Source organism: Bufo bufo, chromosome 2 (genome assembly GCF_905171765.1).
Source record: "Bufo bufo chromosome 2, aBufBuf1.1, whole genome shotgun sequence".
Classification (NCBI taxonomy): domain Eukaryota; kingdom Metazoa; phylum Chordata; class Amphibia; order Anura; family Bufonidae; genus Bufo; species Bufo bufo.
Window position 1 is genome coordinate 734,959,020 of NC_053390.1, and position 25,026 is coordinate 734,984,045.

Here is a 25,026-nt window from a genome sequence, read left to right on the forward strand (position 1 = left end):
AAAAAATACCGGTAAGTAAAAAAGTTAAATGTTCAGTTAAAAAAGTTTTAAAAAAGTTTCTATGTTCTGTTCAACAGTTAATAAAGTTATTGCTTTGCGGCCTGGTTTTTTCTTTTTTGTTTTGTTTTTTTTTACCTTTCAGGTGGACCAACCGATCGACTAGCTGCAGCACTGATGTGCATTCGGACAGAAGCATTGCGCTGCTGTCAGATTACACGCAAGTCGGTGTATGCGGCGCTGCAAGACGAGATTTCTCCTCTGCAGTAAAAGATACGTTTGCCGAGGCATATGAGCTGAGGAGGTGGCGGTGTTCATATACTTTGGCAAACACTTTGTATAAATAAAAAAAAAAATCCCGGCAATGATTTATTCATCCACATCGATTGATGTGAATGGAGAAATCTGGTTTGCCAGGGCATACGAGCTGAAGTGGGTATGGATGTTGGGCGGAGCTCCTATGTCCTGGCAGACGCCTTTCCCCTCCTTTTTCTTTTTTTGGCAGAGATTTTTTCATCCACATTGATCGATGCGAATGAAGAAATCTGTGCCGTTCATTTTTTTCTTTCAGCCCAGAGGCTGAACGGAAAAAAAAAATCTCATTACCCGTATGCTCAATATAAGGAGAATAGCAGAAACTCCTAATGCTGGGCATACATGTAATGATTGCGGAGACCCTCAAATGCCAGGGCAGTACAAACACCCCACAAATAACACCATTTTGGAAAGAAGACACCCCAAGGTATTCGCTGAGGGGCATATTGAGTCCATGAAAGATTGAAATTTTTGTCCCAAGTTAGCGGAAAGGGAGACTTTGTGAGAACAAAATCAAAAAAATCAATTTCCGCTAACTTGTGCCAAAATATTTTTTTTTCAATGAACTCGCCATGCCCCTCATTGAATACCTTGGGGTGTCTTCTTTCCAAAATGGGGTCACATGTGGGGTATTTATACTGCCCTGGCATTTTAGGGGCCCCAAAGCGTGAGAAGAAGTCTGGTATCCAAATGTCTAAAAATGCCCTCCTAAAAGGAATTTGGGCACCTTTGCCCACCTAGGCTGCAAAAAAGTGTCACACATCTGGTATCTCCGTATTCAGCAGAAGTTGGGGAATATGTTTTGGGGTGTCATTTTACATATACCCATGCTGGGTGAGATAAATATCTTGGTCAAATGCCAACTTTGTATAAAAAAAAATGGGAAAAGTTGTCTTTTGCCAAGATATTTCTCTCACACAGCATGGGTATATGTAAAATGACACCCCAAAACACATTCCCCACCTTCTCCTGAGTACGGAGATACCAGATGTGTGACACTTTTTTGCAGCCTAGGTGGGCAAAGGGGCCCACATTCCAAAGAGCACCTTTCGGATTTCACAGGTCATTTACCTACTTACCAGACATTAGGGCCCCTGGAAAATGCCAGGGCAGTATAACTACCCCACAAGTGACCCCATTTTGGAAAGAAGACACCCCAAGGTATTCCGTGAGGGGCATGGCAAGTTCCTAGAATTTTTTATTTTTTGTCACAAGTTAGTGGAAAATGTTGATTTTTTTTTTTTTTTTTTCATACAAAGTCTCATATTCCACTAACTTGTGACAAAAAATAAAAATTTCCATGAACTCACTATGCCCATCAGCGAATACCTTGGGGTCTCTTCTTTCCAAAATGGGGTCACTTGTGGGGTAGTTATACTGCCCTGGCATTCTAGGGGCCCAAATGTGTGGTAAGGAGTTTGAAATCAAATTCTGTAAAAAATGACCTGTGAAATCCGAAAGGTGCTCTTTGGAATATGGGCCCCTTTGCCCACCTAGGCTGCAAAGAAGTGTCACACATCTGGTATCTCCGTACTCAGGAGAAGGTGGGGAATGTGTTTTGGGGTGTCATTTTACATATACCCATGCTGGGTGAGAGAAATATCTTGGCAAAAGACAACTTTTTTCCCATTTTTTTATACAAAGTTGGCATTTGACCAAGATATTTATCTCACCCAGCATGGGTATATGTAAAAAGACACCCCAAAACACATTCCTCAACTTCTCCTGAGTACGGGGATACCAGATGTGTGACACTTTTTTGCAGCCTAGGTGGGCAAAGGGGCCCACATTCCAAAGAGCACCTTTTGGATTTCATAGGTCATTTTTTACTGAATTTGATTTCAAACTCCTTACCACACATTTGGGCCCCTAGAATGCCAGGGCAGTATAACTACCCCACAAGTGACCCCATTTTGGAAAGAAGAGACCCCAAGGTATTCGCTGATGGGCATAGTGAGTTCATGGAAGTTTTTATTTTTTGTCACAAGTTAGTGGAATATGAGACTTTGTATGAAAAAAAAAAAAAAAAAAAAAATCATCATTTTCCACTAACTTGTGACAAAAAATAAAAAATTCTAGGAACTCGCCATGCCCCTCACGGAATACCTTGGGGTGTCTTCTTTCCAAAATGGGGTCACTTGTGGGGTAGTTATACTGCCCTGGCATTCTAGGGGCCCAAATGTGTGGTAAGGAGTTTGAAATCAAATTCAGTAAAAAATGACCTGTGAAATCCGAAAGGTGCTCTTTGGAATATGGGCCCCTTTGCCCACCTAGGCTGCAAAAAAGTGTCACACATCTGGTATCTCCGTACTCAGGAGAAGTTGAGGAATGTGTTTTGGGGTGTCTTTTTACATATACCCATGCTGGGTGAGAGAAATATCTTGGTCAAATGCCAACTTTGTATAAAAAAATGGGAAAAGTTGTCTTTTGCCAAGATATTTCTCTCACCCAGCATGGGTATATATAAAATGACACCCCAAAACACATTCCCCACCTTCTCCTGAGTACGGAGATACCAGATGTGTGACACTTTTTTGCAGCCTAGGTGGGCAAAGGGGCCCATATTCCAAAGAGCACCTTTCGGATTTCACAGGTCATTTTTTACTGAATTTGATTTCAAACTCCTTACCACACATTTGGGCCCCTAGAATGCCAGGGCAGTATAACTACCCCACAAGTGACCCCATTTTGGAAAGAAGAGACCCCAAGGTATTCGCTGATGGGCATAGTGAGTTCATAGAAGTTTTTATTTTTTGTCACAAGTTAGTGGAATATGAGACTTTGTAAGAAAAAAAAAAAAAATCATCATTTTCCGCTAACTTGTGACAAAAAATAAAAAGTTCTATGAACTCACTATGCCCATCAGCGAATACCTTAGGGTGTGTACTTTCCGAAATGGGGTCATTTGTGGGGTGTTTGTACTGTCTGGCCATTGTAGAACCTCAGGAAACATGACAGGTGCTCAGAAAGTCAGAGCTGCTTCAAAAAGCGGAAATTCACATTTTTGTACCATAGTTTGTAAACGCTATAACTTTTACCCAAACCATTTTTTTTTTACCCAAACATTTTTTTTTTATCAAAGACATGTAGAACTATAAATTTAGAGCAAAATTTCTATATAGATCTTGTTTTTTTTGCAAAATTTTACAACTGAAAGTGAAAAATGTCATTTTTTTGCAAAAAAATCGTTAAATTTCGATTAATAACAAAAAAAGTAAAAATGTCAGCAGCAATGAAATACCACCAAATGAAAGCTCTATTAGTGAGAAGAAAAGGAGGTAAAATTCATTTGGGTGGTAAGTTGCATGACCGAGCAATAAACGGTGAAAGTAGTGTAGGTCAGAAGTGTAAAAAGTGGCCTGGTCTTTCAGGGTGTTTAAGCACTGGGGGCTGAAGTGGTTAAAGGGGTTGTCCCATGACTAATGTAAAAAATGAAAATCAGGCATCATATACTACATGAAAATATGTTTCTAACAAACTAGAACCAGCCCTGTACCTCACATTCATTGCATCAATCCGACAGCTCAAAGGGAGAGTCTTTCCTGCTGCTCTCCCTATCACAGCTCAGGAGGATAACACTGAGCATGTGCAGCCTTCTCGGTGAGCAGAACAAACAGCAGGTGGCGCTATACAGATATTTTTATTGAATAACTCTGTGGCAATGCTAAAGTTTTAATTACATGGAATTACAAAATTATTCAGATCCAGGGCTGTTTTGAAAATTGCAGAATATTTTTCGTAGGACAACCCCTTTTTAAAATGTGAGAAAAAAAAATTCACCTAATAAAAAGGCCAGTAGCAAAAAACTCTGTGTCCTGCTCTCATATTGCTCATAGACCTTCAGCTAACATCTGTAACTGGTGTTTTTGCCCCAAAAAACACAGCTGTAAAAAGTTGCGAAATTTGCAAAAATACAGAAAAAATGCCACTAAAAGCCTTTGTGAAAGTAGCCTTCTAATGCAGCGATGAATGGTGTCCTGCAGACGTAAACTGTTTGGTGGTCAGATTTTCATTGGCCAGTCTGACAGTTTTTTTTAAAGGTGTTGTATGGGATTAGAAAAAAAAACCATTACACAGTTTGTATGGTAGTATTGCGGCTAAGCCACTTTAGCTGCGCTGCCATAACAGACACCGCACATAAATCTGGTCCTAGATTCTTGACGTTCTCTTTCAGCTTTCCTCCCACACTCTAAGGGCACCTGCACATGTTGCGGATTACAAGCGTTTTTTCTCCGTGTAGTACAGTACCAGCAAAGTGAGATTAGACCGATCTCATGCACGCTTTGCTTTTTCATTACATGCAGAAAATTACCTGCCGTGCAGATTTTGAGATTTGCAGCTTGTCACAATTCTTGTGCGGTTCTTTTGTGTGGATTTCAGTTTTCAACGCAAGGGTGAGATCTGCCTCAAATCTACACCAAAAACGCATGTGGGGAATTTCTGCAAGATAGCCTGCACCCATGTGCAAGTGGCCTAATAAGGCTCTGACTGGTTGCCCTCCTAGGCCACTTGAATGGGTCCGCAATCCGGAGCTGAGGTGCAGAACGGAGGCACGGAAGCACTACGGAGCGCTTCCGTGGTGGTTCTGTCCGTGCCTCCGCACCGCAAAAAAATAGAACATGTTCTATTTTTTTTACGGTGCGGACGGATCATGGACCCATTCAAGTTGAATGGGCCTCGATCCGTCCCGGCCACAGCACGGATGTTGCCTGTGCATTGGGGACCGCAACAGCCGTGTGCATGAGGCCTTAGTGTGTGCCTAAAATAGGAAGATTAGATTGTCACTGGCCACCAATGCACTATTGAATTCACATTGGGTAGATTTTTCATCCTGGTGACGAAAGTAGCAGCAAAGGGCGTGAGATTTGAATCTGCAGCATGTCCATTTATGCAGAGAATACATGTAAAACACGCAGATTTTGCCATGGATTCTGCTGCAAATCCACAACTGACTTTTTTTCTTTTTTTCTTTTGCAATTTACCTCTCCTGTGGACGTATATAGCAGTGTGTTCCCATTTCACAGGCACATTGCAGGTTTTTGCCATTATTTGGGTTCATGCATGCCATTGCTAGGTATAACTTTTTCATGAACCGCAGTTTATACCAGATGTATTGTACATTTATCAATGACAGACAACATGCAATCAGAATCCACGTGAATTCAGAAGGTGGGCTTGATTGCTTCCAGTAGCTGTCATACCCCAAAAGATTTACACATAAACCTTATATTGACTTGTCTCGTCTTCTCTGATTTGTTGGTAACTAGTTCTAAGCTTTATTACGAACTGGTCTTTTTTATTTTTTTTTATTTTTTTATATTAGATCTCCGCAAAGCTTGGAACAAATGTGGAAAAGGTTCTTCAAGAAGTTGTCAGAAGGCTTCCGCCGTGAGTATGGATTTCTGAGGCTGCATGAGATCTGCTTTTTATTAGTTACATTTATTTCATAGAAATGACAGTGAGTACTTATATAGCTCCAACATATTCTGCAGCGCTTTACAGACACGTCATTACTCTGAGTCCCCATTGGAGCTCACAATCTAAATTCCCTATCAGTATGTCTTTAGTGTGTGGGAGGAAACCGGAGAACCCGGAGGAAACCCACGCAAAACACGGGGAGAACATACAGACTCCATGCAGATGTTGTCCTTGGTTGGATTCGAACCCAGTGCTGCAAGGCACCAGAGATAACCACTGAGCCACCGTACTGCCCGTAATAAAAGGCAATGTGTCATCAGAATGTGAACTATTGTTTAAGGCTACTTTCACACTAGCATTCTTACTGGATCCGGCAGGGTTCAGCAAAAACGCTTCTGTTACTGATAATACAACCGTCTGCATCCGTTATGAACGGATCCGGTTGTATGATCTTTAACATAGCCAATACGGATCCGTCATGAAGGTCTATGACTTGCATTGTGGGTCATGACTGATCCGTCTTGCTTCGCATCCCAGGACGGAAGGTTTGCTCTCTGGTAGGAGAACGGAATGCATTTTGGTGCACACCGTTCTGTTCAGTTACGTTTTGTCCCCATTGACCATGAATGGGGACAAAACGGAAGCGTTTTTTTCCGGTGTTGAGACCCTATGACGGATTTCAATACCGGAAAATATTAACGCTACTGTGAAAGTAACCTAATTCAAGTTTTTATGTTAAACATTTTTTTAGAATTTTTGCTGCTATCATTTTTTCATTTTCCATGTCACTGTCTATATTAAAAAAATTAAATAAAATCTTAGTTTTTGCACTGGCCATTAAATCTAGACTTCCTAGATATCACTTTTCAGTAGACTTTTCTCTTTATCATCACAGGCAGGATCACAGTGGCAGGTAACAGCTCTGTGTAGATGACACAGGATCCACCGCTTACAATTGGTAATGGTCACACGGTTATCTTCTCCCTCCCTGCACAGGTTGCGGAGCCATAGAAGTCAGTGAGGTCTGTTGTCTATGGATCATGTGGCTGCTGTAAGGTATTGGCGTCATTTATCAAACTGGCTTAGTTGCCCATAGCAACCAATCAGACTCCACCTTCCATTTTGCAAAGGAGCTGTCAAAAATGAAAGGTGGAATCTGATTGGTTTCTATGGGCAACTAAAAAGGTTCTACTGTACACCAGTTTGATAAATGGCCCCATATATCTTTAAATAGCCACCACCATAATCTCACAAAAATAATAAATGAGAAAAAAGGATGTGTGTCTGTCTGGTTTTAATTGGCAGGTGACACATTCCCTTTAGGCCTGTATCACTACAGATGTAGCCGAGCTAAAATTGACTCTGATAACTCATGTCAGTGTTATCTCTGTTATCGTGCGACAAAAGCCATTGAAAAAAGTCAATTAACGTTTTCTTGCCGTTCTTTACTTGACTCGTTAACCTTCAGGTTTAGCCCATCTCTTCCTAGCAGGGCCTTGTGGATGTTACTGTGACCACTTGTTATACTTTGATAGGTATTTTACATCTGGGGATTGATCCCCTTTAACAAGATGTCTTATTTTGGTGTTTTAGGCCCAGAGTGGAAAAGGGCAGTCCCCTTAAAGCCCTGCTGTTTGACTCCACGTTTGATCACTACAGAGGTGTAATAGCCAGCATTGCCCTGTGTGGAGGGGACGTGTGCAAAGGCAATAAAATAGTGTCCGCACACTCTGGAAAGTGCTATGAAGTCCATGAGGTTGGCATACTGACCCCTGAGGAGGTGCCAGCCGAAAAATTGTAAGTTTTAATGGTTGTCTTTATATGGCTAATTGGTTGTGTGGTTTCTGATATTGATGACCGGTCCTCAGGATAGGTCATCAATATCAGATCAGCGGAGGTCTGACTCCCGTCACCTCCGCCGATCAGCTGTGAGCGATGCCTTCTCTTCACTGTTTACCTGCTCGTCGTAGTCACTGCAGTGGAATTACAGCTCCACCTCCCGGGCGGAGTGTCACCACAACTGAATGGGACGGCGGAGCTGTAATTGCATCTGCTTGCTGCAGCAATGCTGAGTGCTACAGTCTCTTCAAACAGCTGATCAGCAGGGTGCTGTGAGTCGGACCCCTGACAATCTGATATTGATGACCTATTTTCCGGATAGGTAATCCGTATCGGAAACCGGCAACCCCAATATCCGAGATTCTGATATTTATTTAGTATAGGTCATCATGATCAGAACAGTGGGGGTCCGACACCCGGAACCTCTGACAATCAACATTTGGAGGAGGCTGCGGCGATCTTGTGAGCACTGTGCCCTCCTCACAGCTTACCAAACACAGTGCTGTACGTTATATATTGGGGGTCCTTATCTGACTCTTGGAAAGCCCTATTAAGTGAGCACATCAAAACAAGAGAACAGCATATTGGACTCAATTGTGACAGGTCCGGGTTTATATTCCTGCTGCACGTCTCCATACCTGCCGAATTGTGACTTGCCAACTACACGGCATGTCAGTGGGCACATCACGATTCCGACCATGAACCGGGATGACTAGAGCGTGTGGGGGGGGGGGGGGGGGTTTAGCCCTTTCAGAACAGCATTAAAGGGTATGCTCCTATCGCTTTACTAGATGGGAATGCCCCTTTCAACAAATGTGGTCTGATGGCAGGTGCACGTTATGTGAGGCCTTGTGTAGAAGATTTACAGAAGTACAGTACAGACTTGAGTAATTTTAATTTAGTGCCACAAGATGGTGCTCCAACCTCTTGAATCCCAAAGTGATGCTCCTGTCAATGCCACAGATGTTTCTGCTAATGTCTAAATATTAGTAGAAATTCTAATCATTCTTTGCTATGAATACTAATTCTCTGAACACATTTGCACATATGATTTCCTGCATTACTGCCAGAGCCCTGAGCGCAGTGTTAAGGGAGTATTCTGTTTTCAGCAAATATCATTGTGTAATGAAAAGTTCTGCTGTTTAGTTTTGTGGGAAAAGATTCAGTAAAATTTTTAATTTATGCTCATGGTGATATATTAAGATACTGCGCTGAAGGACAATTTTATGCTGATGAATATTGCTATACAGGTATTGCAACTGAACACAGACTGGCATGCGAAGATGTATCACTATACAGGTGTTGAGCCGGTTCAGAAACCGCTTACCTGTAGTGAGAGCTTCAGTTTGCGTGCTTCTGTCTGTGTCCCTGTAGTTTTGGTAAGGCGATTTTTTTCTTCTTTTTTCTTTTTTCTTCCTTTCTTTCTTTTTTACTTTGGTTGTCAGTTAATTTTTTCTTTCTTCTTTATGCTTTGAATCAGATGAGATAATCCAGCTGCAGGATAGGTCGGCGTGCTGCCTTGTGCCCCACGAGGGGGGCACGAGGCAGCACGCCGACCTATCCTGCAGCTGGATTATCTCATCTGATTCAAAGCATAAAGAAGAAAGAAAAAACGAACTGACAACCAAAGTAAAAAAGAAAGAAAGGAAGAAAAAAGAAGAAAAAATCGCCTTACCAAAACTACAGGGACACAGACAGAAGCACGCAAACTGAAGCTCTCACTACAGGTAAGCGGTTTCTGAACCGGCTCAACACCTATATAGTGATACATCTTCGCATGCCAGTCTGTGTTCAGTTGCAATACCTGTATAGCAATATTCATCAGCATAAAATTGTCCTTCAGCGCAGTATCTTAATATATCACCTTGTCTTCCCTCTGCGGCGGATTTGTGTGGTTCTGCCGCGATACCGCTGCTCCTTACATATAGCACCCACTGAGCGCCACCTCTGCAACTCCTCATCTAATTTATGCTCATCCTGGGCCTTGAAGTCCAGGAGGAGGTCCTATCAGTGATTGACAGCTATCTCTGTATACACAGACATCGAGGGCAGGCTGTCAGTCACTGATAGGACCGACTCCTGGAAGTCAAAGCCCAGAATGAGCAGGAATTTAAATGAATAAATTGCAAGTTTTACTGAATCTTTTCCCACAAAACTATATATCAACCTACTCGGCTCCTCTTGCTCTATAGCATGCTGCCTGCAGATTACATTGCACTTTCGTGGTGATAGGTTCCATTTAAAGGAGTTGGCCACTTTCTGGTTATTGTTGACCAATGTGTATATAAGATAATTATATAACACTTAGGACTCATTAACACGGCCGTGGTTTTGGTCCGCAATCCGAGCCGCATTTTTTGCGGCGCGTGTGCGGACCCATTCACTTCAATGGGGCCACAAAAGATGCGGACAGCACTCGGTGTGCTGTCCGCATCCGTTGCTTAGTTCTGTGGCCCTGCAAAAATTGAGCCATGTCCTATTCTTGTCCGTTTTGCGGACAAGAATAGGCATTTCTATAATGGGCCTCCTGTTCTGTTCCGCAAATTGCGGAAGGCACACGGGCGGCATCCGTTTTTTGCGGATCCGCAATTTGCGGACTGCAAAGAACGGCATGGTCGTGTGAATGAGCCCTTACTAATATAGCCTTTGTGGAAATTCTGCATCATTTTCTATATTTCATAGCTGTCCACACAGAGGTCTTGTCCATAAAATGGCTGCTGATGGAGGGACATGTGACCAGGCAGATCACCTCCATGTGATGTCTCCTCCATTCAGATACACTGCACCTGCACTAAACGACAAACAGAACAAATACAGATGGCAGGTGCAGTGTATCTGATCAGAGGAGACATCACATGGAGGTGATCTGCCTGGTCACATGTCCCTCCATCAGCAGCCATTTTATGGACAAGACCTCTGTGTGGACAGCTATGAAATATAGAAAATGATGCAGAATTTCCACAAAGGCTATATTAGTAAGTGTCATTATAATTATCTTATATACACATTGGTCAACAATAACCAGAAAGTGGCCAACACCTTTAAGCATTTTCAAAATATCTGCTTGCTGTCATTCCATTGTTTACTTTTACAGAATACAATCTGCCCTGGTCGTGTGATGGACACAGTTATCAGAGCTGTGTTCTGTCATGAGCCATGCATAGCCTCTGGAAGTAAGCTGCATAGGTTCCCATTCACTGACAGGAAAATGGTTATTAACAGTACACAGATTGGGTCACTGTCACTAGTGGGGTTCCTCAGGGGTCAATATTGGGTCCTATTCTCTTCAATATATTAATGATCTTGTAGAAGGCTTGCACAGTAAAATATCAATATTTGCAGATGACACTAAACTGTGTAAGGTAATTGACACGGAAGAGGACAATATACTGCTACAGAGGGATCTGGATAGATTGGAGGCTTGGGCAGATAAGTGGCAGATGAGGTTTAACACTGACAAATGTAAGGTTATGCACATGGGAAGGAATAATGCAAGTCACCCGTACATACTAAATGGTAAAACATTAATCTTCTTACTTTAAGTATCTGCACTAATTGAGATTTAAATATTACATTTTCTGTTTTCACAGATTTGCAGGACAAGTAGGTTACCTAATTGCCGGAATGAAAGAAGTCCAGGAAGCACAAATAGGAGACACTCTTTATTTACTGAAGCAGCCTGTAGAGCCCCTGCCTGGCTTCAAGCCCGCTAAGCCCATGGTATTTGCAGGTAAGTTGAATTTATTTGAAGGTTTCAGCTATTTTGTTCTGTTCTTTATGCTTTTTTTATTATTTATAAGCACTTAGACTGTGTGGACGTCCAGCGCTAACAATGCCGGTAAACCCATTGTATACACTCCTGAAACAGTGGCCCACACTTAACGTATGTTTTGCTGTATAAGACCACTTTTTTCTCCCAAGGGGGGGGGGGTGTCTGTGCGTCTTATGGGGTGAATACTAATGAGTGCTTCTATTATGAAAGCGTTCATTAGTACAGAAGGACCAATGCAGCACTCCCAGGGCTCTGTACTCAATCTTCCACCGCGTCCTCGGCTGCGTGCTGTGCTGTGACTGTGCACAGCTTGAGGAGGTCGACGCGCAGTGACCTCACGCTATGTGTGTAGGGAAGCGGCACAGTGCGCGGCAGGAAGAGCTGGAGCGGTGGCGATCTGAGGTCTGAATGGGGGTCTAAACATTGGGGGTCTGACCTCAGTGTCTGAATAGGTGTCTTATTAACATGGGGGTCTGATCTGAGGTCTGGTGAAAAAATATTTTTTCTTATTTTCCTCCTCTAAAACCTAGGTGCATCTTATAGGGCGAAAAATACAGTACTAATGTGAATACCCCTAGACCTTGTTGTAATATGTGCCACAATTTGGCACATTTTTTGCACAGCTTGGTTCATTTAGTTTTGGACAAGTCCACTACACCTGGCACAATAAGTAGTGTGTGCCTTTAATGGAAAATGCGCATGGCTTAGCTCAGGGGTGGGGAACCTTTTTGGGGTGAGGGCCATTTGGATATTTATAACATAGTTCGCAGGCCATACAAAATTCTCAATGTAAAAAATATATATAATTATAGTACAGGTGCCATTTTGACCAAACATAGTCTGTTTTAAGTTCAGAATGTTATGTATTTAGTTCATCCCAGGGGGTCCAAAAAGGGGTTCACCCAGCTCTCTCCCTGCCACTGTCCCTGCCTCTTCCTTCGCAACCGTACCTGCCTTTGTCCATTTCTTAGCCTCAGATCTGCCTCCCCCCCCCCCTCTATCAGCCTCCTATCAGACCTCAGATCAGCCCCCATCAGATCCTCCCTAGCCTCAGATCAGCCCCCATCAGACCCTCCCTAGCCTCAGATCAGCCCCCATTAGACCCTCCAGCCTCAGATCAGACCCTCTCCAGCCTTAGATCAGACCCTCCATTAGCCTCAGATCAACCCCTATCAGATCCCCCCCAGCCTCCAATCAGACCTTAGATCAGATGTTTTAAAATAAATAAATAAACTTGCCTCTCCAGCTCCGGACGGCGCTGCCACTCGGCAGATTCACTCACCGTCCCTGGTCTTCTTCCTGCCGCCCTGCACAGCGTCAGATCATGGTGCACAGAGTGGGTCCAGAAGAATACCAGAGAAGGTGAGTACAGCCAGTGCAGTGCTGTTCTCACCTTCCCGTGCCTCCCGCATGTTAATAACCACTTCTGTAATGGAAGCGGTCATTAGCATTTGCACTATGTGCTGTGGCACTTTAAATAATCCCTTGGGCCGTATGTCGCCCACGGGCCTGAGGTTCCCCACCACTGGCTTAGCTGGAAGGCAGTGTTCCCTAAGATTTGCCATTTTGCTCCAAAATCGCACCACAATTCTGCTGTCAAAGTCACAAAGTAAGCCAACCAGTAGTTGGTATAGTGCTAAAGAAAAGTGTCTATCCCTGCACCGCAGATGACATCTGTCTGCATTTTTTTGTGGCCCCATATAAATGAATGGGTCCATGTGTGATCCGCCAAAAATGCGGATCGAGAATACGGTTGTGTGAACGCACCCTGACGGGACAGATGGAAGGCAATCTGACTAGGGTATTGCAGGATGTGATGTTTTAGTTACATTTTTATATGTAGAAATGGAGGCAGTTCAGGGCTTCTAGAAATATACTCAAGCAGCTGCAAGTTCAGGAACTTTGATCAGATCAGTACAGAAAGGAGAGGAAACGGGATTATTCCGCAGCCACATGTATCGCGTCATAGCCCTACTTTATGCTACAGGAGCAGATAGGAGAGATGTAAGGATTATAGACAAATCTAGTGTACTCACAGCCCATGACACGTTGACAAGGTTTTTGCCACATTATCGGGAATTTAGGGAGTGCTGAAGTAAGGGGACTGATAACTCCACGTCATGAGGATGAATAATACATGAAATGTCTCTTCTCAGTTTCTCTTTGAAGTTTGTTTTCCTCGTGGCTGAGTGATGCTCTGCGTTACTTCTTTACATAAGAAAAGCCCAAATTAAGTTAACCCTTTCTACATTTTTTTTTCTTTTATTTCTTTATAGGAATGTTTCCAGTTGACCAATCGGAGTACAGCAATTTGAAGAGTGCGCTGGAAAAGCTGACCTTGAATGATTCCAGCGTGTCTGTCAGTCGGGACAGTAGTGCAGCCCTGGGTGCTGGCTGGAGGTGCGTCTAATATAGCCATTCTCTACATCCGTTTTTTTTTAATATTTATTTTCTAGTTATAATTCCAACACTTCACGCTCTTTGTTAAGTTTTCAGTGCAGGGAGAAATGGCGCAATGCAGGGTGTCATAATGCACAGGAGTTGTCACACATTGGGTGATTTTTATCGCGCATAGGATGCACATTTCTATTGATGCCCTCTATTTTTGTACTGATTAATATGTGTACTTGTAGCAGACTTGGAAGTTAATGGACTTTACACTCAACTTGGACAGTATTATCAGGCCACAGTCATATACGACTTACAGTGCACCCCAATTCCAGCATTAATTGCCTCATAAATTTAGCGCTTATCAGTTTAGTCAAACTTATTGATTTATGTCAAAAAGGACCTTGGGCCTTGCTAGAAACTTTTGAAAAGTGTCTGTCACGGCGGTGTCTTGGTCTTTGTGTTTGCCGTGACACGTTTTGCCGTGCATGCTGGTTGCCTGGGGCAACGTGTAGTTTATGCTGCATGTGTGTACACTTCTCCTTTTAAGGTTTGTTTCCCTTCCCTGTCTGGTGCTTGTGGGGTTAACTACCTGGCTTGGTGTGGTCACTAGGTGCTTATATTGCCTGTGGCTGGTAGCCTGGAGTTTAGTTGTCCTCCAGCCTCTGTTGGTGCAGGAGCTATGCTTTCTGTCTTTGCTGTCTTTCTCTTCAGAACTATAAATCTTTACTGTCTGGGGTATTCCATCTGCCCAGTTATTGAGGGCCACCTAGTGAGACATCAATGTCATCCTGTTGTTACCATGTCTTCCTACCTTACCAGTTTCTATGTCTGGTGTGGTTTATGTTCAGGGTTTGTGTTGTATGTTTAGTTGTTGTTCCATGTCTAGTCTGTTTTGGTGTGTGCGGTCCTGCATGGATGCTAGACATTCCCCTGTCTGTGCCTTTGGTGAGAGGGCTCCTGGGTTCCCCGGATGGGGAACAACAAGTCAGTGAGCAGCTCTGCCTGGGGCCGCCATGCACCCTGTCCACATGGGGGTCCAGGCATTTACTGGTGTGTTGGTTTTCCTTCCTGTTGTTGTGGCAGGTAAGTGCTAGTTGTTCTGCGTTCTTACCTGCCGATCCAGTTGCTTTTCATTGTCGTCCCCTTTCCTTGCCTCTAGGCCAGTGGGAGACTGTTAATTCGTATCTTGGAGGAACAGGTCGTCTCTAGTTCCTAACATTATTTCCTGGGATCATCAGGGCGACTCTGGGTCCAAGGTTCCGGTGTATGAACCGTCCTGCCATCTAGGTTCGCTCATATAATAGGAGTCAGGGCTAGTATGAGGGTGGCATAAGGAGGGGCCCTGCTCCCTTTCCCCGGTGTCCAGGCCTAGTTTCTATTCTCGTTTACCTTTGGTGTTCGGTGGGGAGTTTCCCCCCACTCCCCACCGTGACAGTCTAGTATGGGGCACAACTTGGTTGAGTTGTAAAATGTGCAGATTTCTCAGTGCATATCGTGTGCCAGTTGTTTGGAACAAAAGACTGCATCCGCTCGTGTGAAACAGCCCTGACTGTTTAGCATACAGACAAAAGAAAGGTATAGGTTTAACCAGCATGATCCACCCTACCAGGCAGTATGTCTGGTTTAATAGCATTGATAAAATAAAATAGGGAAGTTTATTACACAGAGCTTTCCAAGACTTAAATACTGATGACTAGGGATGAGCGAATCGACTTCGGATGAAACATCTGAAGTCGATTCGCGTAAAACTTCGTTCCAATACTGTATGGAGCAAAAGCTCCGTACAGTATTAGAATGTATTGGCTACGATGAGCCGAAGTTATTACTTTGCGAAGACTCGCGAGACTTCGGGTAATAACTTCAGAAATGTAATTTATACTGTAAAAAAACACATCCGAAGTCGATTCGCTCATCCCTAGTCATCAGTATTTAAGTCTTTGAAAGCTCCTTGCAATAAACTTCCTTATTTTATTATAGATGTATCAGGTGGCTTAGATGATTTCTGCACACAGAGCCAGGCCAGTCAGCATCAGCTTTCCTCAGTGACCCACCTTCTCAACATTGTTGCAGGAGCAGCCATCATCAATCATCTTGCTGCTGCCTGCCACTGTAAGAATCGGTTCCTAGCTCTTTAGTCCAAGTAAAAGCAAGTTAGCAGGATACTGACAGGGTCACAAAGACAGAACCGTCTGAGAAAGAGGCCGATAACGGGAGGGAAAGGAGAGTGGCGTGGTGTGGCTTAATATGTGCCAACATTAACCCCTTCACCTGCTGTGACGTACTAGAACATCACGGTGGCTGGGGTAATGTATGGAGTGGGCTGCTGCAGTGAGCCCACTCCATACTCAGCAGGTGCTGGCTGTATAATACAGCAAACACCTGGCCGCAGTGATGAGGAACGGCGATCATGTTGAACCCCATCATTTAACCCCTCAGATGCCACGATCAACACTGATCAGAGCATCTGTGAGGTAAGGCAGAGGGATGCGTAAATTTCACTGCAGGGGCTCCAATTGTTACCATGGTAGCTTGGATGCTTCTGAAGGTTCCCAGACCTGCCCATGGTAAGCTCCCTGCTAAGTTGTGCATGAGGCACAGCTCAGCAAGGAGAGCGTCAAAATCCCATTCACCCTAAGAGAATCTCTATTAGGCCTCATGCACACGACCGTTTTTTCTCGTTCATTCCATTGGGGGACACAGACCATGGGTATAGCTTAGAGATATTACTAGGAGGGACACTATGCAAAAAAAGAAGCTCCTCCTCCTCGGGCTATACCCCCAGGCACCTCCAGGAGAACTTCAGTCTTTGCTTAGTGTCCGTTCAAGGAGGTTGACATTTATTCTTCTCCTGTTTGTTATTTTTTTCTGGTTTCAGATGGGGACGCAGGTCAGCATTGCGCTTTCCTGGCCCCTGTGGAGGGTCTGCCACGGTCTTCTGAAGGTTCCTGGCTACCTCCCATTCCCCCACAGAAGAAAAGTGGATCCAGACTCGACATGTTAGCTCTGGCATCCCACCAGCTGCTGGGACACCTGCTGCCTACCCTCCACCAGAGCACTGCTCTCCTTGATTGGAGTCAGACGTCTGAAGAGGTGAATCCCTGCTGGTCTGGACATCGAGGGAGCATGCTGTGCAGATAAGTATTGCCTGCTTCAATCTCCCTCCTTTCCCCTGGGCTAGACGCTCCCCCCACCCCTTCATGTCGTCTGTCTGGCGCTCTGTGACCTGAGGTGAGCTAGAGAAGGACCGGCTGGGGGCATTTTTTCCCGTTGGGAGGGGGCCTTTCTGGGGAGGGCTGGTGATTCCACTGATACCTGCCTGCAGCTCAGACTATGGCCGCATCGGCGGCAATCTTGGCACTGAAGGAGTGTATTTTATCTTATGGCCGCTGCGCTCTCTGCAGCTCCCGCCGGCCTGCTCCTCCCGATATTAACCCCCGCTGCGCCGTATCTGGCGAAGGGGTGTATTTGAAATGCGCGCGCGCGCGCTTATTTCGCGCCGCAATGACGCGTCCAAGGGGGCGGAGCCTCGGCGTCCAGCTCTGTCTCTCCCTACGCCGGAGACTCTGCTGGATTGCGGCCGTGCAGCTCCTCAGTTCTCGGTGACCGGAGACTTCTGCTGTTGCCTGGGTGGTAGGAATTGCAGCAACCTGGTAGGAAATCTTTTTTGGAATACCATCATGCCTAAACCTGGGGCCCCTAAGCCTTCCAAGGCTTCCTCTCAGGCTCCACTGGAGTCATGTAAAATATGCCTTAGGCCTTTTTCTGTCACTGGTTCCTGTGATTCATGCCCTGCTCCCGGACAGGATCAGCCTCCTTCTCTTGCTCAGCCCGGTCCTCCCTCTGCCCCTGCGGATCCAGCGGTACCCGCCTGGGCCTCCGCCATGTCTAATGCGGCAGCTGATCTGGCCTTAGTTGCCAAGGCAGCCATGTCCTTCATGGAGCGCATGGCGGCTACTACTCCAGTGGCATCCACCACTCCATCCCCTCTCAGCGACTCTCACAGAGGGCGTCTGACTTCTAAAAGGCAGCGTGAGCGGCAGCATTCCTCCTCGGATGACTCCGCTTCTCCCCCTCGCCTTGAGGCATGCCCGGTTGACTCTCCCCCTCGCAGGGAGCGCAAATCCGATGGGGAATTGTCCGGATCGGACGAAGTCACGGAGCGGGAACCCCTGCCTAAGCTTTCCACCATGGTAACCGAGTTGGTGGCAGCTGTCCGTGACACTTTTAATATACAAGGGGATTCTCCTCCCTCCACTAGTCGGGAGTTCTTCCTTTTTCCACCCAAGAAACAGGAGTCCGCCGTGTTCCCTATTCACGAGGAATTCACTGCGGTCCTATCAAAAGCTTGGGATCGACCTAATCAAAAATTTTCGGCCACCAAGCGTATGGATACGCTTTATCCTTTTCCAGCTGACACAGTGGAAAAGTGGACTTCTTCCCCTAAGGTAGATCCTCCGGTGGCCAGGTTAGCCAAGAACACGGCCCTTCCCGTCCTAGACGGTTCCTCTCTGCAGGATGCGGTGGACAGACGTTTGGATTCACTTTCCAAGTCCATCTTCTCGCTGGCGGGCGCTTCCCTGCGACCGGCCTTTGCGTCGGCTTGGGTCGCCAGAGCCCTTACAACGTGGTTGCAGCGCCACCACCAGGATCTGTCAGAGCAGGACGCCTCTGCAGATACTCTGGATTTTATCATCCAGATGTCTCAAGCGTCTAAATATCTCTGTGAGGCTTCAATGGACATCGGCTCCCTCTTTGCCCGTATTTCGGCCCTCTCTGTCATTCAGCGCAGGGAGGTCTGGCTGAAGGTGTGGGATGCTGATGCCTCATCCAAGCGATCCCTCGCTAACCTTCCCTTTGAAGGGTCCAGGCTCTTTGGGGCTCAACTAGATGAATTCATTTCTGCCGCAACAGGGGGCAAGAGCACTCATCTACCCCAGCCCAGGACCAAGCGTCCCTTTCGGTCTCGGCCTTCAGGTTTCCGGGGCCAGTCCTTTCGTCGCTTCTCCACTGCCAGGACGCCGTCATCCTCATCGGCAGGGGGGTCCCAGGACTCCCGCAAGAAGCCTTTCTTCAAGCCCCAGCCTTCTTGGCGGCCTCGGGCGCAGTCAGCCCGTCCTCCTGCTCCCAAGCAACCCTCCGCATGAAGGGGTGCCCCCACCCCTCGTGGTGGGGGGCCGTCTGCTCTCCTTTCAACAGGTCTGGAGGGCTCACGTTCAGGACGCCTGGGCTCTGGAAGTGGTGACGTCCGGCTACAAGTTGGAGTTCGCGTCCAGCCCGCCGGAACGTTTTTTCCCTTCTCGCGTTCCGGGGGATCCAGCCAGGGCCTCGGACCTCTTTTTTGCGGTCTCCTCTCTTCTGGACCGTGGTGTCATTTCCCCCGTTCCCCCAGAAGAGCAAGGGACAGGTTTTTACTCAAACCTGTTCGTTGTTCCAAAGAAAGAGGGGTCAGTGCGTCCAATCTTGGATCTAAAACTTCTCAACAAGTTTCTACGGGTGCGGAAGTTTCGCATGGAGTCCCTTCGCTCCGTTATTGCTTCTCTGCTTCCAGGAGAATTTCTCGCGTCTGTGGACATTCAAGACGCCTACTTGCACGTCCCTATTGCAGAGTCCCACCATCGCTTTCTGCGCTTTGCCATAGGGGGGCGTCATTACCAGTTCGTCGCCCTACCTTTTGGGTTGGCAACCGCCCCTCGAGTTTTTACGAAGATTCTGGCGCCTCTCATGGCGCTTCTTCGCACCAGGGGCATCTCTTTGTTACCATACCTAGACGACATCTTGATAAAAGCTCCGTCTCTTCCACAGGCCGAGGACAGCATCCGAATCACGGTTCAATCCCTGGAACGGTTCGGATGGCTGATCAATCTCCCCAAGTCCTCTCTGCACCCCTCCCAGAGACTCTCGTTCCTGGGGATGATCTTGGACACCTCGATTTCTCGGGTGTTTCTTCCAGATTCCAAGGCTTCCCAGATTCGTCTGGCAATGGTGCTCCTTCTACGCTCTCCACGTCCCACCATTCGGGAGTGCATGCGGGTGCTGGGCCTTATGGTCTCCTCTTTCGAGGCGATTCCGTACGCCCAATTTCACACTCGTCCGCTACAACAGATGATCCTTGCCCTCTGGAACAAGAACCCTCGGGGTCTAGACACTCCTGTTCGTCTGTCCCGGCAAGTTCGAGCGTCTCTCCCTTGGTGGCAGTCTCCCCTGAACCTATCGTCAGGAAAGTCCTTCCTTCCGTTCTCCTGGACGATAGTCACCACCGACGCCAGCCTCATCGGTTGGGGAGGTGTTCTCCGGAACCTCACAGTTCAGGGTGTCTGGTCGACGGAGGAATCCCGTCTCCCGATAAACGTTTTGGAATTGAGGGCGATTTTCCACTCCCTCTCCCATTGGACTCCTCTCCTGGCGACTCGCCCGGTGCGGGTTCAGTCGGACAATGCCACGGCTGTGGCTTATGTCAACCATCAGGGCGGGACTCGCAGTCGGGCAGTAATGCGGGAAGTAGCGAGGATCCTCTTATGGGCGGAGTCTCATGTTCCAGTATTGTCGGCAGTGTACATCCCGGGAGTCGACAATTGGACGGCGGATTTTCTGAGTCGCACCAAGGTGGATCCGGGAGAGTGGTCTCTCCATCCGGAGGTGTTCGAGGACATCTGCCACCGATGGGGCCGTCCGGACGTAGATTTGATGGCTTCCCGGCTCAACCACAAGGTGCCGGTGTATCTTGCCCGCGCTCGAGACCCACGGGCGGACGGGGTGGACGCGCTGGTATTTCCATGGCAGCGGTTCAGCCTCCTTTACGTCTTCCCTCCGATTCCTCTGTTGCCGAAGGTGCTGCGCAAGATCGAGGCGGAGGGGATACCAACCATTCTCGTCGCTCCGGATTGGCCTCGTCGCGCCTGGTTCTCCAGCGTCGCTCGTATGTTGGCGGACGTCCCGTGGCCTCTGCCCGACAGAGAGGATCTCTTGTCTCAGGGGCCGCTCTTCCACCAGAATTCACGGCAGCTGCGTTTAACGGCGTGGCTGTTGAGACCGCCATCCTGAGGAAGAGAGGCTTCTCTGATGCGGTGGTAAGAACCATGATCAGGGCTCGAAAGCCGGCTTCTTCACGAATCTATTATCGCACCTGGAAGGCCTTCCTGGTGTTTTGTGAGAAATCGGGCTACTCGCCCCTACGTTTCTCTGTCCCAGTGGTGCTGTCTTTTCTCCAGTCCGGCCTCGACATGGGTCTGTCGCTCAGTTCTTTAAAGGGTCAGGTTTCTGCTTTGGCTATCTTTTTTCAGAGGTCCATTGCCTTTTTGAGACCTGTAAAAACCTTCCTGCAGGGGGTGGCGCATTCGGTTCCTCCGTATGTGCCTCCCTTGCCCCCCTGGGATCTCAACTTGGTTCTGCGCGCCCTTCAGGCGGCGCCTTTTGAACCTCTGAGGGAGATCTCTCTGGTTTTACTCACCTGGAAGGTAGTTTTTCTGGTGGCCATAACCTCCATCAGGCGAGTTTCGGAGCTGGCCGCACTTTCCTGCCGGGAACCTTTTCTGGTCTTTCACCAGGATAAGGTGGTGCTCAGGCCGGTGCCTTCTTTTTTGCCCAAGGTGGTTTCTCCCTTCCACCTTAACGAGGATCTTGTCCTGCCCTCTTTTTGTCCTTCTCCGGTGAACCCCAAGGAATGCGCTCTCCACTCCCTGGACGTCGTCAGGGCCCTGAAGGTGTACCTGGGGGCTACCGCTTCCTTCCGGCGTTCAGACTCTCTCTTTGTGATTCCTGAAGGGTCCCGTAAGGGCCTGGCGGCTTCCAAGGTCACCGTGGCGCGGTGGATCCGTTCCGCTATTGCTGCGGCATATCGCGCTCGCGGCCACGTTCCGCCGTCGCGGATTACCGCTCACTCCACAAGGGCAGTGGGTGCTTCCTGGGCTAGACGCAATCGCGCATCCGTTTCCCAGTTGTGTAAGGCGGCCACTTGGTCGTCCTTACATACTTTCACAAAGTTTTATCAGTTACACTCTCTGGCCTCGGCTGATGCTGCTCTTGGGCGCAGGGTATTGCAGGCTGTGGTTCCGGTTTGACTACTGGACGTTTATTCCTGGCGGTGTTGGATTTGTTCTTTTTTCCCACCCCATGGACTGCTTTGGGACGTCCCATGGTCTGTGTCCCCCAGTGGAATGAACGAGAAAAGGAGATTTTTGTGAAACTCACCTGTAAAATCTTTTTCTCGTAATTTCCATTGGGGGACACAGCTCCCGCCCCCTTTTTTGGTTTACGCCTTAGGGTGTGCTGTGTGATGGTTTCCATAATGTTTTGTTTCCGTTCTCCTTCTCCTACTGCTTTTGCAACGACTGAAGTTCTCCTGGAGGTGCCTGGGGGTATAGCCCGAGGAGGAGGAGCTTCTTTTTTTGCATAGTGTCCCTCCTAGTAATATCTCTAAGCTATACCCATGGTCTGTGTCCCCCAATGGAAATTACGAGAAAAAGATTTTACAGGTGAGTTTCACAAAAATCTCCTTATTCCGTGTCCGTTGTTCCGTTTTTCGTGATTTTCTGCGGACCCATTGACTTTCAATGGGTCCGTTGAAAACTCGGCTAATGCACCGTTTGTCTGTGATCCGTGGTTCCAGTCCGTCAAAAAATATATAACCTGTCCTATTTTTTTCACGGAAAACGGTTCGCGGACCCATTCAAGTCAATGGGACCTTGAAAAAAACGCGGAGGCACACAAGATTGTCATCCGCGTCAGTTTTTTTTTCCTATCATTTGCATGGCAAACTTGACTTAGACTTTTTTTTTACTTTCCTTCATGTCTGGTGATCCTCCAAAAATAAAGGAAGACAAACGGAAAACTGATAACGGAACCCCATTTTGCGGAACGGAACACAACAACGGTCGCGTGCATGAGGCCTTAGGGTGAATTGGGCAAGGGATCAAAAGATCCCAGGTTCTAGCCCCCAAAGGTGGTTTAAAAGTTATTACTATAAAAGTAAATAAAAAGGTTTTTTTGTTTTTTAAAAAGGAAAACAGAAAATAAATTTATCAAGTATTGCTGCGTCTGAAAATGTCTGAACTATCAAAATATTAATGCCATAACGGAAAAAAAATAAGTTAACGCTCTGGTTTAAAAAACCCCAAAACCTTGGCGGAATTTTTATTTATTTTTTTCAATTTAACCCCACAACAATTTTTTTTCCCACGTTCCAATAACAGACATGGTAAATTTAATGGTGCCCTTAAAAAAAAATCCAACTTTATCCCTAAAAAAATAAATAAGCCATGATATGGCTATACGAACGGAAAATTTAAGTTATGGCTATTCGAACGTGGGGAGGAAAAAATTTAAATGCAAAAACAAAAATACGCCTGGTACTTAATGTGTACAGTTCTGGCATAAAGTAAACCACCTACTAGGTGGTAAAAATGTTGACTAGACAGGCTAAAAGTGCACCAGATTTATCATCCATGGTCAGGCGCTGTGATAAATCTAGTGCACTTATAGGCTGTCTAATATAAGTTTGCACTTAGACATTATTAGTAAGTCCTACTGTGTGCACTGTACAGAAGTACATGCACATACTGTAAATGCCACAATTCTAGCCACTAAACCAAAAAAGTTTTTGGCTTCCTATAGTTAATGCCTCGTTTTACAGTCTGATTTGGCAACTAAGCTAGCTGAAGTACCCATAAGTGTGGTATGGCTAAGTCTCAGTACAAGCGGCATGGGGCTCAGCCATGTTTGTCTCCACTATAATGCTGATATGATTATTACTTTGTCCCTAATCTCTATTTATGATGTCCGTGTGTTTCAGAATAGATATTTTTGTGGCTGTACGTGATCAAGTCACCAATAATAATGTCTGCACAGGTTGGGCTTTCTAGGGCTTTTACACATGGAGGTGTTTAACCAGAGACTGGAGCAGGAATACAATGCATCTGTCATAATGACATCCCCTACAGTCCCGTACAAAGCCGTGCTGTCTTCTCCAAAGCTCATTAAGGTAATTTGTGTGGGTGGTCTTTTTCACATTATCGCTTGTAGTCGGTTCAGTAAGGCCTCATGCCCATGAGCTGTGTATTTCAGCCTGTATGGTGGGACCATGTGGTGCGCCTTATGGTGGGTGGCTTGGTTTCATATGGGATGCCATATCACAGGCCTATGTTTCTGTGCCTCTAGGAGAAACCTAATCCGATGTAGCGTGCTATGATTTTGGGGTTGAGATGTTGACACAATTATTGCCGTTTTCTCTATCATTTACATAGGAGTATGGAGAACAGGAGATCACCATTGTAAATCCATCAGAATTTCCTGACAAATCCGTAGTAAAGGAATATCTTGAACCTATGATATTGGGAACAATTATTTCACCAGATGAATATCTTGGGAAGATCATGTCTCTGTGCCAGGTCAGTAATCGCTGTCCTTTTTACAGTATCGCAAAGATTTGAGTTAAAGTTCTGGAGTAGATCTATTGGTGTCAGACTATTGTAATATTACATCATAAAAGTAAAATTGTATAAATACATAGCATGATCTGTTACTGATGAATTTCCATCTACATTAAATGTGTTCTCCAAGACTTTAAACGGTAGGAAATGCGATCAAATTAAATATATACAGTACAGACCAAAAGTTTGGACACACCTTCTCATTCAAAGAGTTTTCTTTATTTTCATGACTATGAAATTTGTAGATTCACACTGAAGGCATCAAAACTATGAATTAGCACATGTGGAATTATATACATAACAAACAAGTGTGAAACAACTGAAAATATGTCATATTCTAGGTTCTTCAAAGTAGCCACCTTTTGCTTTGATTACTGCTTTGCACACTCTTGGCTTTCTCTTGATGAGCTTCAAGAGGTAGTCCCCTGAAATGGTTTTCACTTCACAGGTGTGCCCTGTCAGGTTTAATAAGTGGGATTTCTTGCCTTATAAATGGGGTTGGGACCATCAGTTGCGTTGAGGAGAAGTCAGGTGGATACACAGCTGATAGTCCTACTGAATAGACTGTTAGCTGCTTTTTTTCTTGCCATAATACAAATTCTAAGTAAAGAAAAACGAGTGGCCATCATTACTTTAAGAAATGAAGGTCAGTCAGTCAGCCGAAAAATTGGGAAAACTTTGAAAGTAAGGGCTATTTGACCATTTCAGGGGACTACCTCTTGAAGCTCATCAAGAGAATGCCAAGAGTGTGCAAAGCACTAATGAAAGCAAAAGGTGGCTACTTTGAAGAACCTAGACTATGACATATTTTCAGTTGTTTCACACTTGTTTGTTATGTATATAATTCCACATGTGTTAATTCATAGTTTT

The 25,026-nt window shown here is 45.9% G+C and overlaps 1 protein-coding gene across 1 annotated transcript in view; it reads left to right on the forward strand.

Annotated features, from left to right (window-relative positions):
- Positions 1-25,026, forward strand: part of GUF1 (GTP binding elongation factor GUF1) — a 77,395-nt gene that overhangs the window by 40,446 nt on the left and 11,923 nt on the right. The window contains exons 8-13 of the mRNA XM_040418917.1: positions 5,636-5,700; positions 7,324-7,527; positions 11,160-11,299; positions 13,618-13,741; positions 23,576-23,708; positions 23,971-24,114. Coding sequence (XP_040274851.1) covers positions 5,636-5,700; positions 7,324-7,527; positions 11,160-11,299; positions 13,618-13,741; positions 23,576-23,708; positions 23,971-24,114 — 810 coding nt within the window. The remainder of the gene's footprint in view (positions 1-5,635; positions 5,701-7,323; positions 7,528-11,159; positions 11,300-13,617; positions 13,742-23,575; positions 23,709-23,970; positions 24,115-25,026) is intronic.